The sequence below is a fragment of the Augochlora pura genome, chromosome 10 (assembly GCF_028453695.1).
Source record: "Augochlora pura isolate Apur16 chromosome 10, APUR_v2.2.1, whole genome shotgun sequence".
Lineage (NCBI taxonomy): Eukaryota > Metazoa > Arthropoda > Insecta > Hymenoptera > Halictidae > Augochlora > Augochlora pura.
Window position 1 is genome coordinate 14,953,387 of NC_135781.1, and position 13,530 is coordinate 14,966,916.

At 37.5% G+C, this 13,530-nt stretch overlaps 1 protein-coding gene across 1 annotated transcript in view; it reads right to left on the minus strand.

Moving 5' to 3' along the window:
• Positions 1 to 6: 6 nt before the first annotated feature.
• The window catches only part of LOC144476305 (uncharacterized), a 46,349-nt gene continuing 32,825 nt past the window's right edge, over positions 7 to 13,530 (minus strand). Inside the window, exons 2-3 of the mRNA XM_078193041.1 lie at positions 1,777 to 2,109; positions 7 to 773 (exon numbers count right to left, since the gene is read on the minus strand). Of these exons, the coding sequence (XP_078049167.1) occupies positions 696 to 773; positions 1,777 to 2,109 (411 nt within the window). The 3' untranslated portion in view covers positions 7 to 695. The remainder of the gene's footprint in view (positions 774 to 1,776; positions 2,110 to 13,530) is intronic.

The following is a 13,530-nucleotide window of genomic DNA, read 5'->3' on the forward strand; positions in this document are numbered from 1 at the left end:
GTTTGTTAAGTAATTCGTAAAAAAATATTTTGTTAACACTGCAATTGGATTAAACGCGCGGCTGAACAAATTAAAAAATCACAATTTTCTATCTGGCTAATGCAATTTTTAGATCTACGAAACTTGCACGTATGCTGAAAATTTCGTTTAGCAAGCTAGCCCTTTCCGACATCCTCAACAAAATGTAATCCCTGTGGTAGGATTTGTAAATAAATTGTTTGAATAAGATGTCTAAATATATTTATCTTCGTGTCTCCGTTATAAATACTTCTTTTCCACCTTTCCCTTCGAAACCACAAAGAAATGATTCTTTAGTTACAGTCAAACATATTGTCTTTCTCGATTGTCTCACTGTGCAATGAATCTGTTTACGATCGGTCTTGCAGTTCCTTAGAAACGATACGACAACCTTTAGTACTTTCAGCGTCTCGTACCAAAATCAATAACATCGACGTAACGAGCAGACACCGTAACGCATATTCGCAGACTGAATTCATGCGTAAAGAGCATTTCCTGAAACTCGAGACCCACGTCACCTCTTGCAAGGAGAATAAAGGGCGCGGACGCCGAAGGACGACGGGTTTAAGTCGATCGCCGAGGGTCATGATTCCGTTTTGCTCCACCCGAAAACTTCTCACGGCTGCAGTACCTCCGTGTCTTCATTAAACTCGGGATCACTCGATACCCACGCGAGATCATAAATATTCAACCATTCCCAACGATGTCCGCGGTGAAACGGTACATGCGATTCCCAGAATAATTTGTAGACTAATCTACCATCAGACAGAGAAGAACGGGGTCAGTACTGAAAACATGAATTCTTTGCGATTCATCGTGACGATTATGCAATAAGATGCGTGAGAGTACTTTGAGTACTTATGGAACTATTCAAAACGCGACTTGCACTGAGTAACAAGCAATTCACAGTTTCACCTGGTAATTCTCATTTATGCCATACCGTGAAGCTTAAAATATTAAATCAACGATATTCAAATATTTGAAAAGTGGAAAATATCTGACAGATTGAATAACTATAGAATTACATTAGAATTACTCCATAACAATTTTCAACAAAGGATTAGATTTAACGTAAATTATTTTAAAATAACTTTTCATTTCAAATACTTTACTCAAATAAAATAACAAGTAATTTGGCGTAAGATGTCGAATTAAATTAATTATATTTAATTTCGAAAGGGTTCCCTTTGAGTGTAGTATGTGATGTTTTATTGTAAGTAAATAGTCTCGTAGCATCTTTTCACTCGTTGCTACTACTGTAAGTCATATTTATTAAATGTGTGTCACTTCATTCGCTTCATCTCGCTAATTAGTAACAACTGAATCACGTTATGATCTAAAGTGGAAGTTAATTAAATTGACAACACACTTTATGGAAATCTGTGTCCCGTGCATACTTGCTGACCTTAACATAGTAGAAATAAAGAAAATATCTCGAGAATGTGTTCAAATAAACTAAAATGTGATTATTTTAAAGTCCCAATAACATCACAAAAAAATTCAAATAGTTCGTCCACTTTTAAGAAAGTCATTCTGCTCGAAAAGGCGTCCGAATATTATTTCGAGCCACTGTATATTTAGAAGGATGGAAATAGTGATTCACAATTCTCAGAAACATCAGCAATGACACATCATTCGTTCATCGGACAAGGAATATTTAGGTATCGAACAACCGACGTCACGATCTACAACACGAGGCCGGGTTTTGCAGAAAGTGTGAGCAACGTAATAAGTAAATGATAACTCGTATTACTTTACCTCGTCCCTGAGGACCTCCAAGCTGCTGACGTGATCCTGGAGTGTGGTACTTCTAAGGGCACACTTTTCCCTGAGCACCTTGACCTCGATGAGTAGCTGCTCTTCCTGTTTGGCGGCTTCTCTCAGCTGATCGGCGAGCCTCGTGTTCTGAGCTGTGAGCTCGCTGACCAAAGTCGCCTGATCTCGTTCTGCTCGTCTAGCACGTTCATTCTGCTCTTCCAGCTGACTCCTGAGAATCTCCACGTCGGCTTGTAACTCCAACACTCTGGCTTCGCTCTCGCCCTTGACTTCCTCGAGCCTTCTGCGGAGCAGGTGCCTCTCTTGTTCCAGACTCTGTGGAAACAAACATGAGGAATGTTAAAGTGATTAAAGAATCGATGGAAGCCACTTTGGCACTTGGCAACACGCGTGTACCCAATACCTTTAACTTTTTAGGAACGCCGAACTATGATCTCTGCTTGAAACTTAAATTGATTCTCAAAAAGGATTTTAATGGAAAATCTGGTGATGGGTGTTTTACGTAATAAAAAAATAGTATTCCATTCGAGAGCCCGTTCCTTACGAAATTGAATTTGAACGATAAGAAGTATGTTGATTGCGCCATTTACATGTATAAGTTACTTCGTACGAAGTCGCCCATTTTATTCTCGTTAAATTCTATAAAAGAAAAATAATTTATAGCTTATCCTTATTTTTCTAAGAATTTCCGCTTTCAGTTACAATAAAGCTTACCGAATGCATGTGGTATGATTCATGGAAAGTTTTACGCGAAGAACAAGGTGCAGCTAATGCAGTCTGGTTCTTTCGTACACGTCGATCTTTTGAAAATTATCTCATCGATGGAATAAAGAAGATACGCCGATAGTTACAAATCTCGATTGATGAAATCCCACCAGCGTTGCTGCTTTGCTTGCTCAATGAAAGACACGAACCAACGGGTTCAAAGAGCTTGACATAGTCGAACAATTCAATGAAAAAGAATGCCAACCGATATACGAAACTAATCACCGTCGAACCCTGACGCCGTTCGTAAAATCACTAGCAGAATAAATCGCTCGACCATTTTCAGCCTCGGAGCTTTGCCCGACCTAGGAAGAGTATTCCACGAGTGGAATGCAAATCGAAAATGTGAGAAACACGATTCCGCAGCTCGCTTCCTTCCTCGACGCTGAAGGTTCCTTTCTCCAAGCACGTCGTCCCACGAATTTTAAAAAAAGCCAGGTGAGTCACGCGCACGAGTCTTCTCAGTGCCGACGATTTACTGCTGACCGGAGCGTGGTATCGTTCGGGGCACAGGTAAATCAGTGAAAGGATTTGACGATTTCGTAATGGTGCAGTATCGAAACAAAAGCCGAACTTTCATCATAGTCGACGTTGGTTCGCTTGGGTCGCGGCCAAGAACACAAATCTTACCTCTGACTGCAGGGAACGAGAATGAAATGGAAATTGGCTTTTTCGGGCCGGAATCCCGGTTTTATTCCAGGTCACCGGAATTCTTTTCTGTCTGTTCTACTTTCCTGCGTTTCAACTATTCACCGGTGATTTTACGCGAACGGTTTTCATAATAAATTCATTGCGCCAAAGAAAAAAGACGAATAATGTGAATATGTACATTCAAACCACCGTATCTCCGTAATTAATTTTAATTAGACTGCAGTGTTACCCAATAGATACAACAGTTATTCAAGAACAGGATTAAATTGTGGTCGACTCTAGATTCCGCCGTTTTACGACTTCGTTTTAATTAATCGAAGAAGAGAAAGGAATTAAATAGGTTAGTTTCAACGATATTTATACAATTAAAAATTCGCTTTCTTATCGTATATTATATTGTATATGATATAGCGGGTTAGATACGGAATAGATAGGATATCTATCCATTTTCCGAGAGATGCACTGCAAGTGTTAGATAACGATTAGATACAAGGCTTGGTTTGCAATATATCGCGATATTTTTATCATTTCTCTGGATTAAAAGGCTAGATATCGATAATTGAACAATCTTCACGTGGTATATGAAGACAGACAATTTTTGGTGTTTGCAAACATGATTATGTAGCATTAAAAGTTCTTCAGAATTGATTGCTCAAGTATTTCTTTTTTTTTAAAGAATTTTTAAAAAATGCTCACTTTATATCACTAAGTAATTTTGTCATCCCTATAAGCTTGCTTCTTTTAAAGATGGTGAATAACGAGTAGGCAAATGAAGGTGTCAAACGAAAGTATCCATAACAAAAAAATGGCTTTTTTAGAGTGTTTAGTAATGATATAGGTGTACTAAATTAAATATAAGCAAAATATAAACTAAATGAATTAAATACATGTAATAAAAAAATAAGTAATGTGTAATAAAATTTTCCACATGGTTTGCTATCTTTTTCAATAGAATATAAAATACTCGAGTTTCTTGAAAATACCATCTTCTTGGGAAGAATATGTAAACAAGGTGTCGCAGTCTCTATATTTTCACAAAGCAGTTAAGACTCTGGGAATTTTATCAACCACAAGAAATTGCATAATCAATATTTTATTTTATGCATTCGATATTTTAATATCAATCTGAATACATGCACAGATGAACACGCGACTTTAATGCGGACCAGCACACACAACAAACAAGCGCGTTAGCTGATGTTGGTTGAGTTTATCGAGCTAGAAGGTAATACGGCCTTGGTCTCCAATGGTTACTCATCGACCGATCACCGGCGAAACCAAAGGTTTATAATTCGCTGATCCCCCAAAGTTCACTAGTGGCCAATGAATTCCAACGTGAAATTACCTTAAATCCTACAAATATTACAATCGTTCGTACGAAAATCAAATGAATCTGGAAGCTAACCAATTTTGGAAACATGGATGAAAAACACTTATCGTTCCTTGAACAGCAAAGTGACTTGAATTAACTCCTCAGATTATCTGAACAGCTACTGGGTCGCAAGTTTCATAAATTAAAATTAAATTGAAAACAAAGGACCTTCACTTTACTTTATTTTCACAAAACTGCATCAATCTTCTCCATTTTACTTTCATGTTGCACTAAACCTTGGATCAAACTCGTCGACCTTCCAAATTTAAAAAAAAAGGTACATGACTCATGCTGAGTTTTACCGTTCAAAGCTAGTCGACGTTAAACAGTAAGACGATTCGTAGAACAATTGAAGGTCAGCCAGCATTTAAAACGCATTAAATAAGACCCGACTGTTAATGTCATTTATCATCGAGCATTTTATACATTATCCATTATTCGAAAAACATCTGTTCCATCAGCGAGTTTGATCAGCTTCGGATAACCGATACTGCGATAAAGCGTTTTTCATTGCATGTAATCAAGCAGTACTACCTGTCAAAAATAATCTTTATTTATGGATAAAAATAAAAGTCTGCCAGACAGATACAGTGACTTTCAAAAGAGATCGAATATCTCATAAAACGAAATAACTTTTCCAAACATGGACCAGAAAACCTGAATCTTTTTAAGGTGTGAAACACACTGATGAATTTCACACATTACAATGGTTGTTGTAGAACCGTTTTTTAAAAACAAAGTTGCCCTTTGGTAAAACCTTGAAGAAACACAAGTTTTTTATACTTTTTATAATTCCAGATAATAGCAAAATTAAAAAGAAATTATATCAGCCATCGTACAATAAACCAGTCCCTAAACTAATCATCTCCAAAAAATTTCAATTTGAGACAAGCTGTTCTGCTTTGAAAGATGTCCGAATATTAATGCGAATCACTGTACATAGAATCGTAAAATGGGAAACATTGGGAAAGATGAACGGCGCAAGGTAAAGATATGGAGAAAGGTAGACAGAAGATTGTAGACATAGCGCGGCAGAACCCGACGACTTGTGTGATTCATGTGAGAGACAAGGTGCACGCTTTTCCATAAGGTAACCGCCATCGGTGATCCGTGAGTCACGGGTCTCCATCCCGTTCTCCGGCCCGACTGTTGCTCCGATTGTAGTGGTTTTACTGTCGATGTCGCTGCTAGCATAATACTCCCACGCTAAACTGCTCCAGGAAACGGTGACCGTTGCCTTTTCTTTTGGTGCGCTTAATTTGGATGCATTCTACATCCTGCTCAACTGAGTCTTGCCCCTAATGAATGTACATACGTTTCGACCGGAAGAAATCGTTCGAATAACACATACGCTATGCTCTACTAGTCTCAGCAATTTACATTAGAACTATCGGAAACTACTATTTTTTGGACTATTTGCGTGTTCAGAGATTTCTAACTGCATTTCGTATTCCATTCTATCTTTTAACGCTTTTGCATACAATTTGTCGTTTTGTCACGATAATGCTATTCATCAATGAATACCACGTTTACTTATTTTGACTATTTGTGGTTTTATGTCGAATATGACTCTATTCTTTTATCCAACATATCTCGTTATAGGAAATTTTGTTGGTAGCCACAAGTCACAACTTATCCACTTTTATAAATGTAATACATTTTAGAATATGGCGGTCTGTATATAGTCAGGCAAAAGTTCGCAATACCCTAAAAACGTTCAAGCTACATTAAATTCGATTAGGCGATAAGAATGATATTATTTATAAAGCTTCTCATGAATTCATTCGTCCTGGCGTTGATTCAGAACGCTGAAAGTGTGGTAATTACTAAAGTCTAAAAACTAGACAGAAAAACTACTCAATATTACTTCTCTCTCTTCACCACAACAATCGCATGCAACACGGACTGCTTTTCTTTTTTATGTAACAAACAAACCAGCGTGCAAGTGTGCACAGCAGGATATACTCCGCGGTTCCACTTTTCAAGAGAACGTAATCGCATGTTGCACTCGGGAATCTTATTACAGAAAGATATACATGTTCTCATTAAGCGATTCAATTTTTCGCTGAACAAATGTTCCTCAACCATGCTGAGAAGAGAGCCTTGAGCTTTCATCCGAGTTTCTAAAATCACTTTTGTGTAATTTCATTGAACGTTATCTTCCTTATTATCTATTTTTCTCATTAACACGTTTCCTATCGGAGTACACGAATCTCGTGTACACATTAAATCATGGAACTAGTTTAACAATTAATAACGTTACGCTTCAGACAATCCAAAACTCAACAATTTATAGTCCCTTTCAACATATAATTTATGAAACATAAAATACGATCCTTATTTTCCACTTCAGGTGTTCATATATTAATTGACGATTACTTTGTCACGACAATAATTATTGTACACTCCGATACAAAAAGATAGCATTCTTTAAGATTATCGTGACTCTTATTTAACATTATAAACAAGGTTTTGTTTTTATACAAACTTGCAAAATAACGCTATAAACGTATGCAAATTTAATAGAATTGAATTTCGCTAGTCGAAAGAATTTTTATGGAAGCATAAGGGGATAAAATGATAACACATTTAACAGAAAACTATGTATAGCAATAAATTAACAAATGACATTTAATGTATAATATCTTGTAGTTTAATGGTTTCTTGCTTTAAGTTGCTCCCATTCATTTGAATAGATTTTTGTAATTCGGCTATATTTCCAAATTGTCACGAATAGAAATGTTTGCATAAAAACAAAAGCTTGGTTGTAATTTTAAATAGATAAGAATTACATTAATTTTAAAGTGGCTTACCTTTTTATCGCGGAGTGTAGCATGAAGTACTTGAGTTGAACTTTAAAAACAATCGCTTTGCTATTTGTTTAAAACAAAGTGTATTGCAATTTAGTCAATAATGTTATCACTTGACGTTGAAATCGACTTTATCATCGAGCAAAAATACTTCGCGTTGCAAGAAAATGTAATTCTTATCATATTGTTTCCTTAAGGGAATTACGAAAGTCCAGATAAAAGCTTTAATGGAAAAACAGAACATGACCCAAAGCCACGAACAATGTCGGGTTTCGATAAGCATGCTGTCTACACCGGCTCGAGTCTACGTCGCTATCTGCAATTATTAATATCACGGGGGGTGAATCACAGATACACGGCTATTACAAGTGCTCATCCGCTCAGCAAACCCAAGCATCTGTTACTGCCGGTTTATCCAAGCGTTCGATTGCAAGCAACTCACACATCGACCTGGCTAATCGATGAAGATAATTGCAAACATCTATCTAGTATTACTTGAAAAATGGCCAGCGCGACAAGGTTCTCGTTACCGATGAGTCACGTCAGATCCTGTCCGAAGCTCGATCCTCGATCAGTTCTTGCCGATTTTTCTATGTAGGTATCAATGGCGCCGTTAGCGTTACACGGATGACGAAATAGCCCCATTAGACGACCCAAGAGATCGTTGGGATATGGGAGAGATCGCGGTTTAAAGCGAAGGAATGATAAGAAAAGAAACGACATTGGAACTGGTAACATAAGTGTTGCCGCGCGCCTAGTAATAAAAAAGACCGTCATTTACGCAGTCGCAGCTGCGTACCATTTTGAAAGGTCGCCTGTTCGGTGACTCAGTTTATTGGAGGTGCTATTCCTGATAGTACCCCCTAATTAACCTTAACATATCCGTACAATTCGAAAACATCTTAAGTAACCATTCTGATACCATGTGCATCACGGAAAAATCCATCGGCTGAGCATCTTGCGAAGGAGGGCCCCCTTTCAGGGTGAAGATGGTCCGAAACAAAGGCCTCTCCAAGGGCTCCGCCAATAGGACGCGTGCATTTTCCGCCAAAATATGCAATTTCGATTCATTGATCAAAATCGACACCGCGGCCGGAAATTACTCGTCGATCATGCCAGACGAGGGTGTCAGAGTAGTTCTTTTGACTAAAATGGTAATTTTCCGCGGGACAACTTTCCACCCGAAAACACGAGAAACAGACATCACATTCATTTAAAAACATTCATTCACAGTCATACATTCAACAACCATCGAGCAGAACACATCCAACATAACACACATTCAAGTTCTGCCATACACAATATACAGTAAATACGAGCACACAGTCGGCTTGTTTTACACCTAAATATCCCAATAAAGTTAATTTTTTCTTTGGGAAGCGAATAGTGCGCGATACCAATACATTCGCCACGTTTCGCAACAATAAGAATAGACGGTAAATATAGGTATACTTGCCGACTGGTTTGGAAATCACTGTGGAGAACGCTATTTATAGAAGAATTCCAGTCATTAACGTTTCTTCGGATTTGTTAACGTTTGAGAAGATTAGGAAATTAGTTGAGAAACGTGAAGTACAAAAAAGACATTGAGAAAACAGTTCTGACTAATGAGGATTACGCAGATACTAATGAAATGAAAAATACAAATGAACTTAACCAGAAGGGAAACAAAAGAAAATTGTCAATGTTTTTGTAGAAAATGCATTTCCCTCTGATCAATTTTGTTTAAGCATTCCGTAGTCAATATAAGTGCTGTTATCTATTTCTCTGTATGAAAAAGACAGCTATATTGATTTATCGATCAAACCATTCTATGATAAAGATGTGTTTGCAATGCGAAACTCATTTTCAAAGAAAAATGGATTTGTGCTAATTTTCTTTTGAACCGTCTATATAATATACATTCTGCTAGAACGTTCTACTAAGAAGTAAAGGCTGGCGATAAACTTTCTCCCAAAATTATTATAAACGTAACGATTGTAACGAAATTGTTTACATAAATTCATAAGTTTATATATTTTTAATGTCGACCATTATAAGATGACATAATTGTTAACGCCAAATAATCATAAATAACAACGGCGAATTAAAACCGGCGTGGTAAGAGGACTTTACAGTAAGAATTAAAAATTATAAGGTATCCAAACAGAAAATGTGCCTGACAAACAAAAATTATTCTAATTGCACGGCCATCCATACGGATCCATCCGTAAAGGATAAAATACAGCGAATATCCGCCAAATTTAAAACAAGAACAACAAATCATCCAAATCCGTTAGCTCATTCCTTATACACGCTTCGTATCAATAGGAGACAAGAAAAAACACCCGCAGGACCTGACGACTCAAATTTGATCGCAAATACAATTATACTGCAACAGTGCTACTCCAATGGAGGTATCACCTACACGCTACCCATCAAGAATACAACAACTCGCCGAATGTCTCATGTGACAAATTGCAGGAAAATTTAATGGCTGAGCTCCTGTCGCTTTCTGCTCGAGGAGACAGACATCCGTTCAATAGAAAGGGAAATAACCGAAACAGGGAAACAAAATGAACTGCGAATGGTACGTATCGCCGCGAATCTTGATCCAGCAAGCCTTGACACAACCATCCAGATTGTCATTAAAATTGTCGTGGTAACGATGTTTCTCCATTACAAGGCTGTCTCGATATTTAATATCCTGTTCGCAGAAACCTCAACCGAAACTCCATTCTAACTCTTTTTTCTTTAAATCCTTGATTTAGTGGCCACAAATTTTACGGACTTTTGGCGGTTTCCATTACGAAATTAGATAAGGATAGCCAGAAATAGTCTGATCGTGTTTCCTTTGTTTGCAAAGCACAGTAATATTCGTAGGGAATACAATTACACGGTACGACGACGCCTAAGACTTTTCCTTTATTAAAAGATTTGTTCTGAATTTCTTTGGACTGACTTGGGATAGTTATGTCTCTTATACAAGATAACGTCTCTCACAGAGTGTTCGATATTCTGACTGTTTGGATAAAAATGATCATTGTTTAGATGTTTTATATTATGTTATTCTTTCATTTCGTTTTCTGTGCACTTTTAAACGTTTTTCTTCTTCATGAACTTTATTCTTCACATTTTTAATATTTCAATTAAATGTCTTGAATTATTTAATAATATTACTCCATTAAATTTTATGCAGATTTACTATTCTATACCGTATCGATAGTCAGTCTTCCAATAGTGACACCAACAGGGATTACGGATGGCGGTGATTTCGGTAGACGGTGGCGGTCACGATTGCGAGATCTTATCGTACGAAGTATATCGTTTCTGCTTTTTACTTTTGTTTCGTTGTCGTCAAGTTCAGCCCCCTCCACTATTCATTTTCGAGTAGTGGAGGCGGGGAATGATATTCTCAATAGTCGGCTAACGAGGACAATGGCAAATATCCCGCCTAGACTGGGGGTGGGACGGTATCTTGTAGCTGGAGAGTCTGAATGTGAATCTTGTTGTCCATTCGGCTACTTGGCGAGACACTATCTTCGAAATACTGATAAATACTTATCTACATAAGTGCCGTGCTTGCATGAGGTGCTAGTCACCCGTCACTGCGTCTTGCTACAGTTTTGCTCTACTGCCCGTTGGTGTGTGTGTGAAGGTACTGGTCACCCGCCATCGACGGATGAAAATTTATTCGACTCATGAAACTAAGCCCAATTTAGAATATATAAAGGATTTTGACCGCTCTGACGAATATACAAGGTATCTCCGCTTGCATGTTGCATCTTCTTTAATATTATGTGGCATGCGGCATAGGAACACATACGACAAACTGCCACAAGATTGTGAACAAGATGCAATCACCCACCACTGTTGCTATGTACAGACTGGAGTGTAGGCTCTCCAATCTGATTGATTTTTATTTTGCTGCTATCCGCTCAGGAAACAAAAATCATAAAGAAAAAATTCCTTACCGCCGACAGAGAGTCAAGACGTGGTCCTCGAACTCTCGCAGCGTTTGACCAGGTCTGCACCCTTTGGCGGTCGTATTACCGTTGCTTCAACATCGCGAGTATAAGCTAAAATGAGCTTCCGCCTCTTTTGGCGTGCAAGTACAATACTGTCGTCAAGACCAATACAGCAAACAATATTCACTGCCAATGAGTCCCATAAAATGGTAAAGATGGCGACACAATTACAAGTTGATTGACGGAGTCTGACTATAAGAAAGGAATACTGATCATTTTTCGCAACGGTCATGAAAGGATAATAAAGAAACTTGTTCAAGCACATTGAGATAATCAAACGACACTTTGAACGCCACCTTGAACGACTATCCAATTACTACTGTATCTTCATAAAAGAGGAGTTAACGGTAATTAAATCTTCCCGATCTTTTCTATCAATCAGTTGCAACTTTTTATTATTAACACGTTGACGCCGGCGCCGATATTCACGATTTTCTCTGTGAGTCGGCGCCCGAAATTTACAAAAATTAAATAATTATGTTAAGTTTATAATATTGAATTTCTATGTTTTTACTATTGGATATCTGTTTATAATGTTTAGATAAAATAACATAAACCTATTTTGTAGTATCTATTTTGTGAAATGCAAGCAATATAAACAAATGTACGCAGCCCACGGGTCTGACACGTATGACCCACCGGTGGGTCAAGCCGGCGTCAACGTGTTAAACTCGGAGTTACAACATTCCATGGACTGATTCGTCTCTTTCGTTTTTATTGTTTTTTCAATTGTCTGCAATTTTTCTCTTTCTAATTTACTAATGAACTGCAGAGTATACAGAATCGAAATTGTTTGTATTAGTTGCTAAACACGGGAGCTAAATACTGTTCGTTGTTGAGAAGAAGTCAGTACAAAAAAAGTGTGTTAACGCCCTCGCAAAATTATGTCGCAAGAGTAGAGTAAACAAGTTTTCATTATTGGCATATCTCTTCTTATTAGCCCCAATTTCCAGGAAACGAACACTCAAGCCTGACCATTGTAAACAATTGGTCCCGTCACCATTGCATTAATCCGTGGTCGCCATTTTCAGCTAGGACATATCAGAGACGTGTGCCTGTGCTTTGTTGAGTATGTATGTGTATTATTTATATAACCACAGGCGAGCGAGACAGGGAGTCAGGAAGTAGAGAATAATCGAGACAATATGAAACAGATGCAACAATTACAAGATGCAAGAGCGTTGACTTGACCCAATAGCATTAACTTCAAACTCTTCTGTCGAACACATATTTATGAAATATAAATGAAAATAATTGTTTTGCTTGTGCAATATTATTCTCATGTTCGCAGGGTTCCAATGTATAAATTCCAATAAAAACCTGAAGGTAATGTCAAGGAAAGGGAGAATGAAACACTACGTACAAACTAAATGACGCAATGGGCAAGGGGCAGGGAGAATCGAACGCCCGCTCCATCAACCTTCTTCCACTTCTTTTTGATTCCAGACTTTCGATTATTATTGGCTAAATTACGCGCTGAACAAAAGACTTGATTAAGTAGAGTCAGCAACCGATCCCCCTTGTTCCCCGCGACGATTAGCTTGTGGCTCTTCTCGTTTACCAATAGAAGTGAGTTTTGAGAAGTCATAAAGAGGTGGTAATTATGGGCTTGCAGCTCTAGTGGCACGAGCTATACAGCTTACTATACAGCGAACTATATCGGCCTTATCTCTCGGTCGAAACAACAGGTTTCTTCTGAGGAATGGGTAGGCACTGACTTACTTTTTCAATGATAATAATAATTTGAAAATAATACAAGACCCTTTCTAAACTTTTTATATACTTTTACCACTTTGCATTTGGTTTACATAAACTTATAATAAATACATAAAACTCGCAGAACGTACGTATGTACTTAAGCCTTAAATGCTAACATTTGAATTTGTGACAACTATTCAGTAGAGTATATCGCTTATAGAATGAATATAATATTAATTTTTACATAAAAATTAAATATAAGATGTATTGCACATATTATCGGTGACTTCGTGACCGCAGTTAGAAGTTAATGTCCTCACTAATTTTTTTATTATTAAGACAAAAGAAATACGATGAAACTTAGAAATTAATTTCTTAAAAGCGATTATTTTGCAATAAAGATCAGCAACTGTATCAACTTATATAACTGAGT